A 22,690-nucleotide genomic window follows, 5' to 3' on the forward strand; every position below is an offset into this window, starting at 1 on the left:
ATTCCCTATAAAGCCTGCCAATTACTCTTCCTTAGGACAAAATTAGAAGTGTATGAATTAGTCCTAGTTAAACAGTTCTCTAGCAAAGGAGAATACAACTACATAATGGAAAAATTTCCCACCTACAGTCATGTACTCAACGAAAAACGTTCGAAATTCTTACGAAACAAAAAATACAATACTGGTATGTTAAGGATTTAAAGGCTAAATCCATCGGTATCGACTCACAATTAACACTTCAAAATCAATATTTCAACTACATGTAAATCTTTTATCAAACAATTTTATCTAATTCTAAATAGTCACATACATGTACATTTGTAGCCTGAAAAATGTTTCAGTGGACAAAAACTGTATAAAATACATTTACATGTAGTTCTAACATATATATTTATGTACATGCATGAACATACATGTACCAAATCTTCTTACAAACATGATCCATACTTTGTATAAAAAGTATATATAACATTGTCAATGTAATTTTTAGTCGTAAAACTTTAAACTCTCCATTTGTTTTTTGCACATTCGTTCTCCACAAAGATTAAGTACTAAAATACAACTAAAACTAAAAATAACTATACATAATCCAAATATTACTGATAGTGCAATACCATAGCAAAATTCATAGTCGGGGTCAAAATCGACAAGTTTAAGTCCTTTAACTTCCGGTGGTGAATGGCATTTGTACGACATATCTTCCTCCAAAGAATGAAGAGCATCTAGTTTTAAATATCGACCTTTCATCCAATTACGAAACCAATGAATTGAGCAATCACAACGGAAAATATTACCATGTAGTCTCAGTTTCTCTAACCGGACAAGAAGTTCATGGGGGAATGTATTTTCCTTTATTGTCTGTATTTTGTTGTTGCTTAAATCTAATTTTACCAACTTCGTAGACATATTGCGGAAACATTGTAAACTCCAGTTCGATATCTCATTTCGTGAAATGTCTAAGAAAGACAGATTACTCAATCCATCGAAAACATTTTCTGGAATCGTTTTCATTGATGTGTTTGCAAGTATTAGGCTACTTAATTTTAATGAAGAAAAAAGATATTGGAGATTCTCCACTGTCCAGTTTCGAAAACCATTAAAATCAACTCCTTGAAGATTTAAATAAGTCAATTTCGGAGACACTTTGAACACCATCTTGTATTTTTCTCCAGAAGTAAGACGCAAAGAATAGCTGACATCAAGAAATTCCAGTGTTTCGCTTTTTATCCCCTTGAAATGGTCTTCACTGGTTTGAATATTCGAAAGCCAAAGCTGTTTGAGATTTCGGAACTTTGAAAATATATGGGGTCTGAGTGTTTTGATAGGGTTCTTCGACAAATTTAATGATGACAAATTAAGATAAAAAATACTAGTATTGTAAACAACTTCTAGAGATTCCTCGCTGAATTGGTTTCCTCCAAGTTCAAGACGTTCCAGACTGGTATTGTTCGAGTTTGCACTTAGTATGTTTGAAATATTTGATAAACTACAATCGTTTAGGTACAATTTTCCAATATTCTTGAGTAAAGAAAAGTCAAGTTGACTTGAATCGTGTATTTGATTTCCAGACAAACTTAAAGTTGACAGATTGGAATTATTAACAGCGTCAAAAAGATTCCCCAACGCTCTCATCTCCAAGTGGTTGCTAGACAAATCAAGAAATACAAGATTAGTCAAGTTTCCAAATAGTTCTCCTGTGCTTATACCAGTAATATTACAATTCTGACAAGAAACAATTTTTAATGATTCTGGAAATAAGCCCACAAGGGTGGAATTGAGAATTCCGATATTGTTATTGTCCAAATTGATGCAAGTAGTGACTTTCGTTGGACACTTGCTCAACTTTATAAAGTATTCCAAGCGAAAATGCCCGTTTGCTAAGTTACACGATTTTAAACCACACTCACAAACAATTTTAGTGTTTTCACAATTCTTCTTCGTTTCCCCTATCGGATGAAACACTATCAGCATCAATACAAATCCATCAAACATCATCAATACGTCTACGATATTCATTTCTTTAAAATCTGATTTGCTGAAGAATAGCAATAAAATTCAATTGCTCCAGCAAGAGTCATTTGTAATAATCATTTGTGGCTATATTTCATTCTGTCGTTGTTTTTGTAGGGATAATATAGAATTAGCTAGATGATCTCCTGCAAAACCGTGGGAATTGTATTGAACAAATTTTACACATTGATCAAAGGTTACCCCTTGAAACACGTATACAGCATTATATATGACTGGTATTTTTGTATTCACCTGAAACAAGGAATTATTTGTTATGAAACAATTACATATGAAAATTTATGCATGTGTGTGATTAAAAGGAAGTACATGTAAGTGCTTAAAATAAAAAAAATGACTTTGCATCAATTTAAAGATACATATATATAAGCATGATCACCTATGCACATCTTCTGAAATCTTAATTCAATCATCAGTTTACGCACGGTTACCTATCATTTATTAAACGAGAAACTAAAAAAAAAGTTGATGTTAATATACACAAATACAGTGAAAAATATAACTTCTACTGTTGTACATGTTTTCATATATAATACATTCATCCAGGTGGGACTGTTGTGTCTGACATTTTCATCCAAGTGGAGCTGTTGTGTCTTTGACATTTTCATCCAGGTGGAGCTGTTGTGTCTGACATTTTCATCCAGGTGGAGCTGTTGTGTCTGACATTTTCATCCAGGTGGAGCTGTTGTGTCTGACATTTTCATCCAGGTGGAGCTGTTGTGTCTTTGACATTTTCATCCAAGTGGAGCTGTTGTGTCTTTGACATTTTCATCCAGGTGGAGCTGTTGTGTCTTTGACATTTTCATCCAGGTGGGACTGTTGTGTCTGACATTTTCATCCAGGTGGAGCTGTTGTGTCTTTGACATATTCACCATACCTATGCTCGTTATATTTAAAGTACATGTGACACTTTCTAGTATCATTTTATTAAAAAAATATAACTACAACAATATACATCGCCACCCTTAAAGACTTTAATACACAATTAAAAAAAGATTGTATGCGCTTCGTCATGCTAAGAAGACCACTACTCCATCATTTAATTGAGGAGCATGGAAAAAGGAGGCACTAAGTCATTAGAAGCATTCTATCCAATATACAAGCCCGAACATCTTTTACAGTAGAGTGTTTCGGAAGAACGGACGATGTGATTTCAAAATCACCCACTTTAATGAGTTGGCATATAACTTTATTTCTCTGTGTTCAAATTGACAATTACATGTAGTAAGGTCCTTCTCATTAGTACTTTAATTCTTTATACTCGTTATTACAATAAGACATGTAAAGATATATAAACTAGAAGATATGAACTTATTACATAATGTATGAACATCGATTTATACATGTTGTAAATACATAACTTTATTGATAAGAGTACACATGAAAATACATCGCCAACTTCCTTATAAGTTAGTTCGAGTGTTAAAAATCTTCAAAATAATTCTTAAAAACTCATTTTATGTCTGTTGATATGTATAAAGTTCTGTGTGCAAATAGTTTTTAGAGTCGTATTCACTTAAGACAAATGAATTTGAAAAAGGACTTTAAGAATATTTTCAAAGATTCATAAAACCCAAAACGATATAAATTGTCCTTTACTTAGAATGTCATGCTCTAAGATCAACGCCCTGTTTAAGTAAAAAAATTAGTCAACCTCATCATTTATTTTTTTACTGTACATTTAAGAGATAGGAAAAAACATGATAGATATTACCTTACCCAATATATTTTTAAACCGTCGTCATTCGTTACACTTCCGTAAATGGCTTATCGTGATCGTTAAGTAGACGATTTATAGAAGTAGTAAAAGCAAACGTCTTTACGATGAGAAATCCATTGAAAAGACAGCATGGGAATAAGTCCATGGGCTGGGAGGGTTCACCGTGCACCCCATACTCATCAACTTCATGGTGATTTTCAGGTGCTTTTTTCCTCCCATTACCGAATCAGTTTGTCGCCAAAGAATATTCTGGGATTCTTTTTCAGTATAAGAATATATTTGTACCCTGCTGAGTCAAAAAGTCAAGATTTGTTTTACTCAGTTGGTTGAGCCTCTATCCCTTTCTGGGATAGCATGTGAGAACAAACGAAATATATTTAGGTACCATCGTTAAGCAGCCCAATATATCAGCTTTACAATGGTACCAAGAAAGTTGTGGTAACACTTAGGGTTTTGCGGTAAAATGAAAAAAAATGTACCCCCACCCCGCCGAAAAATCGCTTAAATTGACATATTTTTCAATGTCAAAACCCCTAGAGTATTAATGCTTCAGTAAAAAAATGGCTAATATGGTATTTTCTATTCTGTACTATCACAATTCATACTTCTGGGGTTCTTTTGATGATTTTTGGCGATTTTCGGGCTACATGATGATACATGCATATGTCAGTTTTCTTCGGTTTGTAGAAATTCTTGCCTTAACGAGGAATAAAAAGTAGTCAAAAAATACAAAAAAGCTTCAGTTTATTTTTTGGCGACAACAAGAGTCGTAAATGAGAGGTATAAGGGTACCTGAAAATCATATTTTCGTTGATGAGTGGGGGTGCGCGGGGGTTGTCTCAGCCCACGTAGAAATATAGAACAGACAATACACGGGGGATATATTGTACCGAAAAACGCAAAAGAATAAAAAAACGAAAACAAATTAACAAAATAAAACGCACTCCACGAACCCACTAAAACCGAACGTGTGCCTGAGTTTTCGAGAAGGGTTAGCTTCTCGCAGATGTTGCTGTTAACAGAATAAAAGATATACAAGACAAGACATCCCGGCGTAGCTTCAATATAACAATTCACAGTTGATTAACATATGCAATGTAATATCATAACACGGATGGGGGTTTGCGAACATGTTGATGAAACTTGTGCAAAGTATACACAATAAAATATCAGTAACTCATTCAAAAGTATCTTTCCTAGGCGTTTAGCAATGATTAAGTTTTTTCTGGTATAACTGACATCAATGTAGGTTTCAGTTTTATTCTATAATACCCCTCTTATTTAATTTTCATCAATTTAGATCGAAGATAAGAATTGATATAGCAGTCGCCAGAGCCTTTAGATTTGTAAAGCCTGATAGCATCTGTAATTTTCTTACAATACCGCAGGAAAATAGCCCCATTGGCATACCACACTTATGTTAAATGCAGATAGTAAGGCCCACGTTATAGGTATTTCTAATACAAAAAATTAAATTCTATGTTATTTACGCCAATAAACAAACCCAATAAACAACTTTATCTGCGAATTAATTATGCTGATTACTTTGGTTTGTATTAACCATGATCCAATTAAAAATAGTTGACCTGTATCCTCTTTTCAGTACCTGTATATATAAGTTGCCTATTTATTTTTAGAAGCATGAAAAAAAAACATACTAGCTTATCTAGAAATGGAAACCCTGCGAGATTATAAATAGTTATCAATCATACAATTGACATATGAGTATAAATTGGAAGAGCTGTCTTCAGGTATTTCATGCAGGCCCTGGCGAATAAAATGGGCAGTGGTGACGGTGAAGAAACTTGTATAAAGAAAGGGGCTTCAGACTATTATTTGCCACTTGTCTTGTACCTTCTTTTACAAAAAAGTAGCATAACTCCCGAAACGATCCTGACGTATTTTATAACGATTACCGCCTCATGACATCTGAAGCCCTGATCTGACAAGTGACAATAAAACTTTGCACAGGCGATGCCATAGAAATTTCGATTGTGCATTTCTCCGGCATTGTGTATTTTTTTAGTCTTGTGTTATTGGTTTTTGCAAAAAAAAATCTATTTTAGCCATGTGTATGCTATTATAATACAGCTGTATGTGCTCCAGGGCCTTAAAAATGTTTCCTGCACCAGACACGATTGGTGAAATACATTCTAAAACTTTATAGTGAATGTTAAAGTATGTGATTCTGGAACTAGATGCCCAGTGCTTTTACATGATACACATGCGTCTATTGAATAACCTGTAGCACTTGAGCTATAAAGCTTATCAACTGAGAAATGTAGCTAGTTTAGCGGAACATGTATTTAAGGATATGATTTATTTCAATGATTATGGCTTAATTTTGAATGATTTAACAGACAGTTTCGATCTGGAGATCGATAAATTGAATTTTTGTCATCTTTCCTCCTTGAATAACTTCTGCTTCGTTTGATTTTCATAAAAAGACACAACACAATATATGAATTGAAAAAGGCAATTTATTATAAAATGATGAAAACTAAGTATCAAGAGGACATCAGCAAAACACAACTATATATACAGCGATTTACAATAAGTCTAGAATAACCTGAATTGTAAAAATACTGAAAGTTTTGTGTTTATTCATCTAGTTGTTTCATGGAAACCGATATCGAACTTGAATATTACGCGAACTGGTGCTCTGCTACGATGCATCAAGAACTTTGGTGTGTGTGTGGTTTTTAAATGTTCTTCGTAATCAGAATGGTGAAATTAAAATTAAAACAAAGACTTCAGTATTAACCATTTATAACAATAAGCATGTGTCACGTTTGAATTCGATCCCCGTACTATCCATTTATCTCATATTTTTGCAATTTGACGATTATTTTAGGCGTAAAACTCAAACGATCGATATAGATTGATTCAGTACATGAGTACTTTGCTTTAATATTACAGATATCTTAGTTTACATAACGAGTTGTTTCGCCACTTCCGTTTGTTATTGTTCCTTCTTTCGTTTTCACATGAATTTGATATCATATGGGAAACTCATTTTGTAGAAAATATTTAACTCTTCTCTCTGACACTACCAGACCTATGAGAATCAAACATGATATGATTGATTCTTATGGTATTTGCCTAGAACTGACGTTGGGAGTTTTTGTTTCGTAGACAAACATGGCCACCGTCACCAGAAATAAAACATAGTGGGTTAGACAGTTGTTTTTTTGTTGCATGTATTTCCTAAACCGTTAAGTTAAGCGAAATTCTGATATAGGTTAACATTGTTCAGTTTGATGAGAACTATCTGTTCAAATTTTCGAGAAAATTTGTTAAGTCATTACAGAGGTATGGCCTTTTAGACGCCTTTTTCGCAATTTTTAATGGCATTACTTTCAAAATATTTTTCCGTGAAACAAACTATTGGACAGAATTCAATGAAAAGTTGATATGAATGTTCGGATTTTTTGTCAATGAAAAAAAAAAACACGGCTGCTATTAAAAAAAAATGTAGCTTCAATCAAGATAGGTGAGCAATTTAGGTCCTTTAGAGTCTCTACTTATTATCAACTTGCCCCTAGTTTTCAGAAGGAATAGAACTACTTTCTACAGTTATGCTTAGAAGACACTTACAATCAAACAGCGTTGGCAAAGAAGTTTTCAATTGGAACTTAATGTAGTTTTTCTGTGTGTTTCTACCGTTACGGTAAAGGAGGACCAAACAGTATCTGAGAACCCCTCACCCACCCCCATCCCCCCCAAGAAAAAAAGTCATGAAACCTTTCTCAGGCTAGTAAAAAAACGTAGAAAAAAAGTAAATACACACAGGCTATTACTGTCGGAAAGATCTCACTAATCTCGTAACTAAGGCAATTTCAGTTTTGTTTTAAGTCAGTTTACCAATTTAGAACTTATTTCGCTAACCTCGAGTTAGGAACACATTTAATTGGATAGTACTCTCTGGCTGAAACTGAAACTGTTATTCGAGTCTGAAGGACAAACTATTTTGCCCACATTGTTTTTAAATGAATACCTGTAAATAACAAGGTGTGATAAATAATCTAACGATAGAAGTACGGACTCAACCAAGACTAATTGTTTACATATGTACTACGGACAGCTGCTACAGTATAGTACATGCTAAGATGCTGTTTCATCCTTAATTTCTATAGTCAGGGATACGGATGCCGCTAATGTAGTGATTTTCCGTACTTTCCTTGTATATTATACTATAAATTATTTCTTTTCTTTGTTTGTGTACCACTAAAAATGATTAGACAAAGATAATTAAGATCTGGTAAAGTTTGACAATAATTGATTGATTGATTGATTGTTGGGGTTTAACGTCCGAGTAGCAATATTTCAGCTATTTTCAAACGATGAACGTGAAATGGATGATAAAATGAACTTGAAATGATGACGACGAAATGAAAAAATGGATGGGACACAAGGACATTAGGGTCGACAAACTTCGATTGCCACTAGAAAAAGGGGGATGGGTAGGGTCGAGCAATTTAGCCTCCTGTGGCGGAGCGCAAAGGTTCCTGCTCCTATCGAATACCACAGCAGAGTTCTTTAATGTGAGAGGAGCGTGGCATCTTTCCCAACATGGTACACCACTATGGTTGGCAGTCAGGTTTTCCGTATTATAGCCTGACAACCCCAGCATGTAACACGCAAGGTATACCCCATTCCACCACCTGGGGCACACATCCCAGTTGCTTTCTGGGCAGAGCGCCTAGCCCCCGGCTAGCTTCATGAGCACTATTTAGTCGCCTTTTACGACAAGCTTAGCGCTGCTGCAGACCTATTCTTTGGCACCCGGAACTGCACGGGGCTTTGACAATAATTAGAGAAATCTATATATACACATCTGTAATATAATGATACATGTAGGCGGAGAAAGGATGTAGATTTAATTTTTAATATCACATATTCAATATATAAAATTAAGTAAACACAAAAAATGAAAAGTCTACGTACAAAAACAATTCTAGCACTACCACAGCCAATAGAAATCGCACGGGAATATAGGTGTACCGGTAGAGTAATGTACAAAAACGACCGTGAACTTCTACAACATACACAATATATTTGGAAAAAAGGAAAAGGTGCGCCGACAGGGTAAAGTTTAATAGCGACCCGTGCACTAACACAACATAATATATACAATAAGCGTGAGCATTATGAATATATGCACCGTTATATGGTAAAGTACTATAGCAACGCGTCGGCTACCGCATCATACATATACACTGAATATGGAAATATGGAAACGGTGCATGCACCTTTGAGGTAATCCTCGTGGTATTAGAACATGTGCCGTTTTGCATACAAATGATATAAATTGTTCATATCCGAAATGTGAAGAAGAATGTTTTGTAAATCCAAACAATGAGATTTAATAAGTTAATAAGTGCACAAAGCATCGCATGGTTATAAATACTGAAATAACGTATATATATTTGGGTATAGAATATCCGTATGACGGAGAACGCATCTCGTCGTATTGCTTTGTAAGAAGCCATTATAGAAGATATGATTAAGTGTTAAAAAAATGTAAATATTATATACTGCACGTGAAACATGTGCTTCTGTCATCCTCTGAAGGTACATTGTCTTGTTTTATCTTAAGGATATTCAATTTCAAACTAGGCTGTCCAATTTATTTCCTAAATAACACATACGATCCCTTATAACAACGTAATACTATTTGTCAAAAGAAATATGTTATATTTCGATGCCTCTTTTTCATGCACGGGAATGTTAATAAAAATCAATCATATATCATTTTCATAATCTGTATTTTTCTTTATATACTTGGACTTTCCTTGTGTATGCACTGAACACCAATTATATTACTTAATGTGTTGAAAACTATTAGTCCACATTGGTGGCCACACATCTGTCACCTAATATACAATTTTTATAAAGGAGTTAGTCAATATTCCTTAACAAATCATATATTCTGTAGTTTGATTTTAATATATCGAAAATTTGTCCAGATTAGATTTATGGACTTAATCAGGATGTCTTAGACCTCAGTTACAAAACATTGACAGTAAGTTTTAACATGTACATATCGTTGTAATTCTTTAAGTACTGGATTTAACCTTACCATAAGATTATTGACATTCTAAGTAACTTGAACCGTTATTTAATTGCCCTATAATCAATTTAATACATTTTTTACAGTTTTCTATCTGTTAACATCATCTTCTAGTTTTGTTTATTAATTTTTGTTTTGTTTCAAGTTAAGATGTGCATGAATAACTGTGTAATAAAATATTTGTAGTGTTTGTTGTGGTATAATCATGGAGTGTATCAAAAAAGTATCATTCTAAAGTTAACTCTTGGAGCAAAATGAATTTTATTTTGTTAGAATCAAATACAAATAATGTTTGAATAATAAAGTTTACTTTGAAAAAAAAGAATAAAAACTTAATACGAGTCATTCTTAAAGTGGCCAGGCTAGTATAACTTTGCAACATTTTCGTGTATTATGAACAACCAATGATATCATTTAACATCATCAGACTACTATTATTATGAATCATTATGAATAACTACGAAAAAAAGGTGTGGAAAACTAACGGAAACAATTGTCTCTTATAGGTTATTTTTCAAAAAAAGAAAATCTAAATAGAATAATGAAATATGTAAAAATACATATTTTTCTTATATCATGACTGAAATCTTTTCTTTATCAAACATTAATTTTCTTCTAAAACTAGACTCTATTACTATTTATGAACAAAATCTTTATTTTGACTTTCAGTAAACACTAACTTTCATTTGTAAATGTTCCTTTTATTTGTACATGTATGAATGCTTTAATGTACCGCTTAGTTTTACAGCAGTTGTATATAAATCTTGTTAAATGTGTAATTAAAGAAAGGAGAAAACTATGTGTGATTTTTTCTTGGCTTAGATTTCAAATCAACCTCGTCCTGACCAAACAGTGCAAAGAACCATGCCTTAACTTAGTCAAATTGAATATAATTTAAAAAAAACACAATAACAATAGGAATGAAAAACTGACAGAAACAAAGAGCTATACAACATTAAACAACAACGAATTAAGTACATGTAGCGGTCTTAGTATGTTCCTGCGAAATTCCTAAGTATGGTTTCCTATATTTTAATTTTTGATGTAAATAAAAGGTGCTTTAATGACTAAATGTGTAATGGTTTTTATCTGAAACCTCTACTACAAGAACAATAACAAGACCTACAGTCACTGCAACATTTCATTCAACTTCCTGTTCAGACCTTTTTAGAATCCTCGTGTTTTCCCATTTGAATAATGCTTTCAAAATCATGAAGATGAAATTTGATTGCGTGTTCAGAAAGGTCATCAGAACAGAAAGTAGAATGGTGTGTTGTTAGATCCTATATGCAGTGAATTATTAGAACAATTGATACGTCTAATTTGATCTTTGTACCAATAAATCATCCTTTGAATGGATTTTTGGTAGACAACGATATACATGTAGTAGATAAAAAATAGGTCAATTAAAAATATGAATTAAAGATAACAACATTAAAGGAGAATCTCGCAAAGCGGATTTAGACCTGATAGGAAAAAAAATCAAAACAGTTTTTTAAACATGTATACCAAAATGTTTTTTTAATCAAGTAATTCAATTACAGAACTTTACATTTGGTGTTTTAATTAGTTTAATTGAAAATATTCGATAGCGTAAATTCATACGTTTTATCTCGAATGCTAGTGTATATCTCGAGAAGAACAGACTCGGAGTATTATTTAACTGATACCTAGGCTGCAAAAACATATAAATAGGATTCTGTTTAGCACTTAACATGTCATATATCGGTATCTTTACATATGTGACCATCCTTCTTTATGGTGATGGGTTGCAATAACTATCTTTTCTATCGCCCACATACAAAAGCCTTACAACAATAGGACGAGCGTTATTAACAAAAAAATAAAATAATAATAATAATAATAATAATAATAAGTAGATGAAATAGAATGACAATATCCGTCCTTAACAAATCAGTTATATATTACACTGTTTTGCATAGATTTCTTCAGTGGCTTTTAGACACTACTTCAGGGTCATTAGCAATGACTCTACATATACTGTTAATATCTTTGCTTGAAAGAAGTAGCCCATATGTTGCACATTTGAATTATAATTCTTTTTTTGTTATCAAATTGTGCAGTCAGTCATATTCCATAAACTCACAAGTACAATTCAATTCTATTGATATTGTATCAGAAACTATCAATTTTCGTCGAAACTCAGTAATGTCAAAGCTTCGTTGCTTTAAAAAAATCAGACATTTCTTTACCAACCCGTCATTATATGTAGCTTTGATACTGTTTGCCACAAAAAACCTTGAAAGGGCAGATAAATGATTCATATCAACATGTAACATGTTATCATATCTCCTCGTTTACCACAAATTGAACGTGTGCAGCTATTTTCAATCGAAGCACAAAGAACAAAGTTCACGTTCATGGAATGAACATATGTATCACCTACAGTTTGCGAGGCTCAAAATTGAGAGAAATTATTATAAACTTCATGCAAAGGAATAACAAATATTGGTAGAGGTTTTTATTTATTTATGGACCTCCGCGATAGGTTTCCAGGGGCTAGTAAAATGTTCTTTAGCCTATATATTCTGGTTTCGGGACATCAGTACACCTCGAATAATTGCTTATCTGAGTTTAGACCTCATGTAATTCTGAGTTTCACAAGGCAACGGGTCACAAAAACTAAGGTGTAGTAGCTGAATGACTTCTAGACACAACTGTATAAGCGTTTCGATTCAGCTTAAACACCCAACACACTTTTGTCTCCTGTAAAATAAAACAAAGCAAAACAAAACAAAACAAAACAAAAACAAAATAAAAGCAAAACAAAAAAAAAAACATTTAAAATAGACTTTATCTTTGAATTTTAACTGAGCAGGCATTAGTTTAAACATTCGTGCAAAAAGTTTTACTACAAACACACACATGATCATAATCTGATGCACAGCTGTTTGGGACAATTTTAGACTATAACCCTTCCTTATATAAATATGGATAAAACAATTATCCACCATGTTGATTTCAATTTAGGGGCGTATTAAGTGGATTCATTTACACAGTATGTTTGTGTTTATTGAGCTGTTCAGCTTCATATAAATGGTTTGAAGATCTGATCAAGGAAAAGTCGATACCTATCCAATTGACGTAGATTTGTCAAGTCGACCTTCGGCTATTAGCCTAGTGTACTTTATACTTTCATAATCGTTTTACTCAGCATTTTCTAACTTCAAAAATGAGGAGAAAAAAAGTTTTATAGGTCAATAGTATTTGAACGCGCACCTGACACGACACGTAATCAATTCATGTATTTTATATGACAGAATATTATCAATAAGTTCTTACCACAGTTGCAAGTACTTTGAGCCCAAGTGAGCAGTGGTTTGTATAACATAATTATAATTATTAAATACTACCGAGTTATCTGCTACAAAGAGCAGGCAGTTACGTTTCACTATTGACATCAATTAAGAAGCAATGCCTTTTATATTTGTATCATAAATAATTTATCAACATGGATAAACAAACATATGTGGATCATGTATTCAGTGTATATATGATGTCCTAGTTAGATTGTGCACAACAGTTTTAGGTATTAGAACGTACATGCATACAATTTTCTTGAAGCACTTATTAAATTTGAAATGCTTAAGTATTCATAAGATTATTATTTAACTTTTGACTGACTTGCGCCCTTTCTGATTATTAAACGAGATCGTTTATGTTATTTGAAGAAAAAAAAAACGTCCGGGAGAGTGAATATTAAAGTAAATGAGTAACAATGATAGTTTCTCTCGTATTGTGAGTTCTTTAATATTTTTTTTCAGAATGGTGAGGAGATCCAGCATTAACAATGACAGGAAAATTACTTCTGATATTACTGTCCATTACTGCTGTAGAGCTACTCTCTAGTTCAAGGTCAAAGGAAAAGTTAAGTTCGGGATCAAATAGCTATGAATCAAAGGGAAAATTAAGTTCGGAATCGAAGGAAAAATACAGTTCGCAGGAAAGTTCCAAAATTGGCCCGAAACATCTTTCACGAAACAGCGAAAAATTTAGAAAATTAGACGAACTTTACTCAAGTGGACAAAATGTTCCGTCTGAGAATCCATTTAAAATCAAGAAATATAGTTCGGAAGAAAATAAAGGATTTATAAAGAACGACAAGCTTTTCAAGAAATGGAAGTCAAACAAAGATTATGGATCATCCAAGGAAAGTAAATCCTATGGTTCAGACAAGGGTAGTAACTCTTATGATTCAAGCAAGCAGGACAAAGATCCTTACGGAAAAAAGGGATACTATAATTATGATAGCCCAAAGTACTACAAGGATTACAAATCTCCATACTTTGGGAAGTTTAAAAAAATTCCATTCAAAACAAGCTATGTAGATAAATATCCACGGAAAAATGGAAAAGATACTGTATGGAAGTCTGACAAACCTAAAAAGGAGTTATACTTCTCTTCAGCTCGTAAGTTTTGAATTTATCAAATGATACCATTATTGTATGTCAGCTACCAAGGTCAAGTATCAAGGTCAAGTATATAATGCATATTTATCATCTTAATAACTTCACATATACATATACAGAAATTTGATATCATCTGAAAGCTGAATATTCAAGAAGTAGGATCATTATAACATCAGAGCAAATAATACATGCCTCTTTATACACCATAAAGTAGTTGCCGATTTTCACATTTATTGTTTATTTATGTCTTTCTTACAAGGCATATGGGATATGCTGATTTGTCGACCTTAATCGTTGATTATTCTAGTAAAGGTTTCGCACAATGGTAACCCTCCAATATTATTCGCACTAGCGTGAGAATAGCTAAACCAAAATATATATAATTTAGAAAATAAAAAGAAAGAAAAAAAAAAAAAACAGAACAGCCATGCAGTATCCAACCTTATTATCATAAATGCTGCACATGGGTAACTCCGAATCTGGCGAAAATGACAATGTCATAATTCATAAATAGCACCGCCTTCCTCGTTATCCAAATAGACTTCACGCCCTGCGGGCTCAAAGTCTGTTTGAATAATTCGTAATACCGTGCAATAAATATAACATACATTTGCATTTTCTAACTGTTTTACGGCATTGTTTAGCATTTTAGGAATGTGTAAGATCGACCGGTCTTTAAACAGACCTTTTTAAATTAATTCCTAGTTAATTTACCATTTCTATTCCATATGTTTTCATCCCGGCTTCAACCTGTTTTACTGTCAGGTTGGTCTTCGTTGTAATAAAATATATACCACAATCTGTATGTATTCAGCTGATCTCTGTAAGTCTGCGTGCTTCTCTAGTTTTAGCGTTGACAGCTCAATGCATGCATGTTCATATGTTTCAGCTGGTCATTGTAAACCAGTATGTCCATGTTACATGGATGGTGTGTTTTATGACCATGGTGATAGGTGGCATGCTAAAGATGACCCTTGTACCACCTACCAATGTGGAAACGGGTTGTACGTGGCTATCAGGAGAGGTGAGAAATAACGTTATTCATCGTCGTACGCGTACATGTAAGCACATACTAAATATGGTGTAACAGTCTTCTTTGTTAATTGGTTATTATGATCACGTGATGCAAAGGATATTCCACGTACACGAAGCCTTGTTTCTATTTTTAAATATATTGACGCTATGTTTCTATTTATATGTATATTGACGCTATACTTCTGAATTTAGATCCGGATATAAACCGTTTCGTTCCGTAATTGCTCTCAGCCAATCACGGCGGAAAATTACAACACTCAAGTCCATATCCAAAATACATTATCTACATATGTAACATATAAATTAAAGACTTTCACTTAGCCAAGACGTTATATATGGACCTGTTAGATTATATTGACCACGTACTTCGTCCCAGATCAATATCATCTGAACAGGTCCATATATAACGTATTGACTTCATTAAAAGTCCATAACCGATGAATATTTTATTTACACGCAATGTTACAAATTGTTTAACTTATTAATTTGAGTTAAGATTGCCAAGTTTTCCACACCGTCGCTATAAATGATCATACTTCATACAAATTTATTAACTGATTAACAAATAATTCTCGTTTTCCACACCATTTTACAACAACCAGTTGTACATTTAATTAGGCAAACTGCAAAACAAACTGCGTACAGATATCAAATTGTCAACACTATATATGGATGTGGTGACTTTGGGGATAAGGTTGGGTAAGCTACACTGTACCCAAACACCTGTTTTTCCTGATTGCTATGATATGCACAGTTTCGACTAAAGATGCGTACATGTAACAAAGCCTTTCTATGTATATACTGGCAGGTATTTTGTATAAGGGGAAATGTAAGATGGTGGGAACAACATGGACGGAAGGATGTTTTACATACAGTGTCAAACTGATAGAAAATATTGTAGTATACAGATTAATAGAAGGAGGTCTGTAAAAACAATGCATATTGAAACTTATTTTTAATTAAATTATCATTATTACCAGAACAATCTTATTAAGTGTAACTCATGCTAACTATATGAATATTATTCGTTTTGTTTTGGATTAGTTCGAACTACTGTCGATTGATTTACATGTGAGAATTATTTTTTTTTACTTCATGCGATTATCACTTTTAAGCAAGACATTAAAATTGACTTATGAATAAGGCAAGGTGGCCGTGTTGTAACGTGTAACCAGTAAAGGTAAAAGGATTCGTACCGAATAAATTCCTGATTCTAAAATTATAAAAAAAAATCCTTCACAATTACGGAATTATGCCTTATAAAATTTACAACCACGCCAAGCTTTGCAATGTGAACACTTAACAAGCGGTCACTGTATTGATATTAATCAAACACGATAACAATATTTCACTGAATTCAGGAGTCATGACTTGCTTTGTTTATTTCACAACCACAGCCAACACATTGGCCACAAAAGCCTTTCTCGGCTGTCCAAAGCCAATAGAGGCAAAAAATATTGCATTTTACCCAAAGTTCCAATAATCGTAAATCCAAAAGCTTTTAAAATATATAATATCAAAATAATCAAAATTTTATCCGCACATCTCTTAACGATTCTATAACAGATCGTAATAAACTAAATATGAATATGAAACTGATTTTGCAAAATTTCTTGATCAATATACTTATATACTCGTATCCTAGTGTGTCATTATATACTGAATTATTGCCAGGGTCTGTAATTTATTTAGACTAAAATTTCGCTTCTCCTCCGTTTACAAATAATGACGGAATGCAAATTCTGCTTCTTTGAGCTCATACACATGTCTGTGTCGAGTATCTTGCGAGGTTCATTCTTAATGAACCGAAATGATACATTAAGCACATATTGTAGTTGTTATGATACGATCCAAGAATAGTCACATTCAGTAACACTGCTTTCATGGTTTCTATTTTTTTTTTCAATGATATAAGGTTGTAGTGATGATGAAGGGAATTGTTGGAGGGTTGGAGACCAGTTCAAAAAGAACTGCAATACATATGAATGTCGGATCGAAGGAACTTGCTATACTGTTGCTGAAATAGCTAAAGGTAAATTTCATCGTTTATTACTTAATAAGGGTAACAAAAAATTTGCCAAACACTAATCCGATTCATAATCAAGTCAAAACAAAAATAAATCTGGCAGCTGGTACCACAATGGTCCTGACTTTGTACAGGCACTTCAGACGAAATGAAAACAGACTTAGTACTTGTTTTACTATTAAAGTAGTTTATTTTGCTTTGTCAGTGATAATATACGCACATGTTCACGGAAAAGTGTACTTTTCCACAAAACATGAATGAATACATGTATTAAAACAAAATGAGATTAATGTGAGTGAAACAAAAACGTTACACGCAACATTTAAAATGATTTTTACTCTTACTAAAATCGTTCTAAAAATAAAATGAAATCAGCTTCGCAGCTTCGATACTGGTTAAAGATTTCACGTGTTTGGCTGGTTGCTTTTTTTGACAGGCGCATGATATAAAAGAGCAATTAAATGACAGCTAGAACTTCCGTCCGTGCGAGACCCGACAGGGTCAAGGACGTTAAAAACCCTTTAGTAGTAGCAAGTAGAACTTCCGTCCGTGCGAGACCCGACAGGGTAAAGGACGTTAAAAACCCTTTAGTTGTAGCAACTAGAACTTCCGTCCGTGCGAGACCCGACAGGGTAAAGGACGTTAAAAACCCTTTAGTTGTAGCAACTAGAACTTCCGTCCGTGCGAGACCCGACAGGGTAAAGGACGTTAAAAACCCTTTAGTTGTAGCAACTAGAACTTCCGTCTGTGCGAGACCCGACAGGGTAAAGGACGTTAAAACCCTTTAGTAGTAGCAACTAGAACTTCCGTCCGTGCGAGACCCGACAGGGTAAAGGACGTTAAAAACCCTTTAGTAGTAGCAACTAGAACTTCCGTCCGTGCGAGACCCGACAGGGTAAAAGGACGTTAAAAACCCTTTAGTTGTAGCAACTAGAACTTCCGTCCGTGCGAGACCCGACAGGGTCAAGGACGTTAAAAACCCTTTAGTAGTAGCAACTAGAACTTCCGTCCGTGCGAGACCCGACAGGGTAAAAGGACGTTAAAAACCCTTTAGTTGTAGCAACTAGAACTTCCGTCCGTGCGAGACCCGACAGGGTAAAAGACGTTAAAAACCCTTTAGTAGTAGCAACTAGAACTTCCGTCCGTGCGAGACCCGACAGGGTAAAAGACGTTAAAAACCCTTTAGTAGTAGCAACTAGAACTTCCGTCCGTGCGAGACCCGACAGGGTAAAGGACGTTAAAAACCCTTTAGTTGTAGCAACTAGAACTTTATGAATGAAAGGCAGCATTTCTCTCTTCAGTTGTCACTTCAGCACGTCAAAATATACGACTCAGCGTTTCTGACGACCAACAATGCCTTGGGGTCGATAGAATGTTGCAGTACTTCCAACAATGCATTAAAATATAGCGAATGGATGTTATCATAATCCAAACACTCTACCGAGTAATTACTGAAGGTACACACCATTTATTTGATAATTATTTTGCAGGATGTTCTTATGGTGGTAAATGTAAACCTATAAAACATTTCTGGCATGACGGTTGCTCTATCTACCAATGTGTGGACAACAATGGCAAGACTGAATTCGAAAAAGTTAAAAACGGTGTGTACTTCTCCACTATCATTTATTAAAAGGAAGTATTATACATTGTAACTTTATGACAGCTTACCCAAGGAAAAAAATATATTACAACTTTTTGAAAGTGTACCCAGACGTGAGCGATACCAAGGAAGTACATGTAAATTGGTCCAATAATGGAGGAGGCAGTGGCTAAAATGTGTAAAGTATCCAGTTTTCATTCCAAAAATACACACAAATACACAAATACATTTTTTCCAATTGCAGGAGGGATAAGATCCCAACTGTTACCTTCTGAATCTACTATTGACAACAAGTATTTTTCATTTTACTTTTCACCAAACATTAAGAAAACAAGGTCTGCCTCCTAAAAACTCCTGAAAACTTAAAGTTCAGCTTGTCAGTTTTAATTTTGATGTAACCAGAGGTACTTTTTTTGGTGGTGAAACTATTTTTTTTTTCGACCTTGTGTAGATGAATATAATATCAAACCACTATTTTGAAATGAATCAATTTTGTCGAATTTTTTGTCGAATCTCTTCAAAGTAAGAAAATTAAGTGGTTTCGTTATTCAGTGCATGCCTTAGCAAAAACTATCAAAATCTTCTAGCGACTCTAGGTACCCTTTCACAATAAAGAAGATTGAATTTCGCCCCAGAAATGCCTGAGGCAACTGCCTCCTCTGACAAAATTAAATCCCTGTAAATAAAATGTAAAGTAAACATTCGACACTTGAACCTGAAAATGACAGTTAATACAGTCATAAAATATGATTGTGCCACTCTGTTAAAACCCCCCAAAAATTCACACAACAATATAGTCATGTTTTAATGTTAACTGTGATGATTATCAATGCTTGTTATTTTACACTTTAAAGTTTACCCTTCCGGTGGACCTGGTTTATATTTATGATGTTAGTTTTTGGCAAATGGTTTCTTGTCCCCTAACCATGTGTAATATTCTGTTCCCCCTCCTAATGGTTTGTTTGTATTGGAGTAGCTAATATCAATTCACTTCTTTTGATTTTTATAGAAATAATGTACTGGCCAGAAGGAAATTATGGATTACTGAAACCAAAATCGGGTTGCCCAATAGATGTTGCTGAAGAATGGTCAGAGGGATACCGAAGTCACATGGGAAATTTAAAAAACTATGTTTCTTTTGAATTCGATGCATTCGGAGTCTACAACTCATATGTATTTATCCATCACTTCTGTATGAGACAACAGGTTAATGATTTATCACTACTACCAAGATACCAGACATACTGGGAACCAGGAAAATACTGTATCATGAGAAAAAATGGAACATGTCCTCAAGGTTAGTAGTCTTGCCAATACTGCCAAAAAAAAAAAAAAACTGCATTGAGCCTATCACTCTGAAAGAAAAAAATCAAATTAATCTACATGTACTATATAAATATCTATGGAATATGGCTTGAGGGGCCATTATATACAACATATTTTAGAATTACACTTTGAAAAGAACCAGAAAATTAAACCATGCAAATATTATATACACTTGTATTGGATAAATAAAACCGTATGATTACAAAACCACGAGAATAAAGTTTTCATTAGACCAGATCTACCTAATATATACTTGTTCATGTTAGAAGCATTATATTTCCCCAGATAACATCTCTTTTTATCATTTAGGGTTTGAAGAAGGGTTTATAGGATTTGATGATTTTGACTCATCAGAATCTCTCAGTGTTGTCAATGGTAGCCTCCCAGACGGCCAATATGTTAGAGATACTGGATTCTTTTTTTGTTGTCGTAACGATGGTGATATTGAAGATCCTCTAGTTTTGCCGAAGGAACGACCTTTCATACTATTTGTTGGAAGTAAGGCAGAAAATTGCCAACAGGTCAGAGGTAAATAAATATTTATTGGATTAAAATGTAGTTAAAGTTCATATTAACTGGTTCCATCTAAATCATATTAGGCGATTCATCTTATAAATTTATCAAGTTCACAACTGTTTAGTGGCTTACAAAAGGTGCAGTTTGAATTTCGGTTCGTTCATAATATAAGGAAAATTGAAATGGTGAGTATAACAAACAGAAAAAAACCCACTGGGATAAAACGTCTTCAATGAACGAATAAGCTTGTTTTGAATTCAAGCCCCTGTTTTCACGATTTCTGTGCTTGGTTACATGTAAGGTCAAACCTTACATACATAAATGATGATAAAAGACATGATATGATATATTCCGACCAATTTCATATGGTAATGTAGCTGGATTAACCGATTTATCACGTGCTTAGTCATCAGAATGTTAATATCATTACGCAATTTTGATATTTGCATCCATGCTTTAATAAAGTCATACAATACACGTACCTGCAGACAAACATAGATATATAAGTAAAGTAGTAATAATAAGATGAATTTACTAAAAAAAGCATCAATCGTGAAGATAAGACACGTGTTACTTAAGGGAGTAATAAAAGTCCATATTAACCTTGAAGTATGTGAAAAAACAAAACACAACGGTACAAGTTCAACGATGTGAAATAATGCTATCAAAAGTAAACAGACATAATCAATGTTCAACAGGAATGTCGCATACACTGGAGTACTTTGCCTTCGATGATACTGATGTCAATCCTGAGCCAGCCATGAATGGGTCAATACCGTTAACTAAGGATGGGGATAATAACACAGAAATCTATTTCTGTCATTATAAACCTGTTGATTGTGGTGAGATATTCAATTTATTTGGTATTATCAATGTTATTATTGAATTATGTAACATTCAAAAGACCTGGAGATAGCAACTATTGGCACGCGTGATTTACTATATGCAAACATGATGCAATATATTAAAATTAGCAACGTACACGTAAGTCAACCCCCTGTTGGGTATTTTGTCCTGACAGATTGTGTTTACGTACAATAAAAACCAAAGGATTTTTCAGTGTATAAAAATGACATGACTTCCTTAATCTGAGAAACCAGCTAATAGAAGAAAACTACATATCAATTGTAAAACGAAATTGTAACAAAATAATTATGATAAGCTATGATCTAATTTGCTCTTGAGAAACAATTGAAACCTTTGATTTTGTGAAATACTGTACACTGCCTTCCTTTACCCGTTTGTAACATCTCAACTTGTTTTATGTTTTATCAAAATTTTGAAACTGACAAAACTTTTCTATAACAGGTCTGAATTGTCAAATTCCAAATTTTGACGAAATAATATAATAATGAATTTACGTGTAATTATTTTAAAAAATGGCACAAAGTGATGACGTATTATATTTCTAGAATTTAATATGATGTTGTTTCAGTCGGAGGTGAAAACTACCGTTTGTACATTAATACATGTAAACAGTAAATCTTTAAAACATCAAGTCAGTTCTGATGCAGCCATCTGATGATGTCAATATTTTCATTGCTTGTGTATATACATGTATGTGCATGCATGTATTTTTAATCTCAAATTATCAAGATAACTTAAGACGATAACCGACATAATCGCATGATATTTGTAAAAGCTATATACGTTAGAATTGTTGCACCGTTTCTGTAAAGTCCAATTTAAAGGATTCAAGAATTATAGGTAAAATTTTGTGAAAATCATACTATCCCTTAATTTTTTTTGTGTTTATCTGTGCAGAAAACTAACACGTTGTATTCATTAGGTTGTGATGATGGGGATGGTAACATTGTCTTAACTGGACAGCGAATAAAGAAAGGCTGTGCATGGTATATATGTCGACAAGAAAACGGAAAGAGAATTCTAGACGTGGATGTTGGGGGTAAAATTTCATTTTAAAAGCTCTTAC

At 33.6% G+C, this 22,690-nt stretch overlaps 1 protein-coding gene and 1 long non-coding RNA gene across 3 annotated transcripts in view; one reads left to right on the forward strand and one right to left on the reverse strand.

Annotated features, from left to right (window-relative positions):
* Positions 1 to 269: 269 nt before the first annotated feature.
* On the reverse strand, positions 270 to 3,787 carry LOC148616094 (uncharacterized). The gene is made up of 2 exons (XR_015922112.1): positions 3,748 to 3,787; positions 270 to 2,262 (listed from the first exon to the last, which is right to left on the reverse strand). It is a non-coding gene; the product is annotated as an uncharacterized LOC148616094 (long non-coding RNA).
* A 5,830-nt stretch (positions 3,788 to 9,617) lies between these two features.
* Positions 9,618 to 22,690, forward strand: part of LOC148616095 (uncharacterized) — a 34,214-nt gene continuing 21,141 nt past the window's right edge. The window contains exons 1-10 of one of the 2 annotated variants that reach the window (XM_088582793.1): positions 9,618 to 9,773; positions 13,607 to 14,251; positions 15,141 to 15,275; positions 16,095 to 16,208; positions 17,202 to 17,318; positions 18,803 to 18,916; positions 19,925 to 20,212; positions 20,551 to 20,769; positions 21,456 to 21,599; positions 22,547 to 22,663. In XM_088582793.1, coding sequence (XP_088438919.1) covers positions 13,633 to 14,251; positions 15,141 to 15,275; positions 16,095 to 16,208; positions 17,202 to 17,318; positions 18,803 to 18,916; positions 19,925 to 20,212; positions 20,551 to 20,769; positions 21,456 to 21,599; positions 22,547 to 22,663 — 1,867 coding nt within the window. In that variant the 5' untranslated portion in view covers positions 9,618 to 9,773; positions 13,607 to 13,632. Of the gene's footprint in view, positions 9,774 to 13,047; positions 13,161 to 13,606; positions 14,252 to 15,140; positions 15,276 to 16,094; positions 16,209 to 17,201; positions 17,319 to 18,802; positions 18,917 to 19,924; positions 20,213 to 20,550; positions 20,770 to 21,455; positions 21,600 to 22,546; positions 22,664 to 22,690 lie in introns of those variants that run through there. The other variant, XM_088582794.1, reaches the window with a different exon arrangement.

Source organism: Perna viridis, chromosome 5 (assembly GCF_037379345.1).
Source record: "Perna viridis isolate PV_CMFRI_1.1 ecotype Kerala chromosome 5, ASM3737934v1, whole genome shotgun sequence".
In the NCBI taxonomy this organism is placed as follows: Eukaryota; Metazoa; Mollusca; class Bivalvia; order Mytilida; family Mytilidae; genus Perna; species Perna viridis.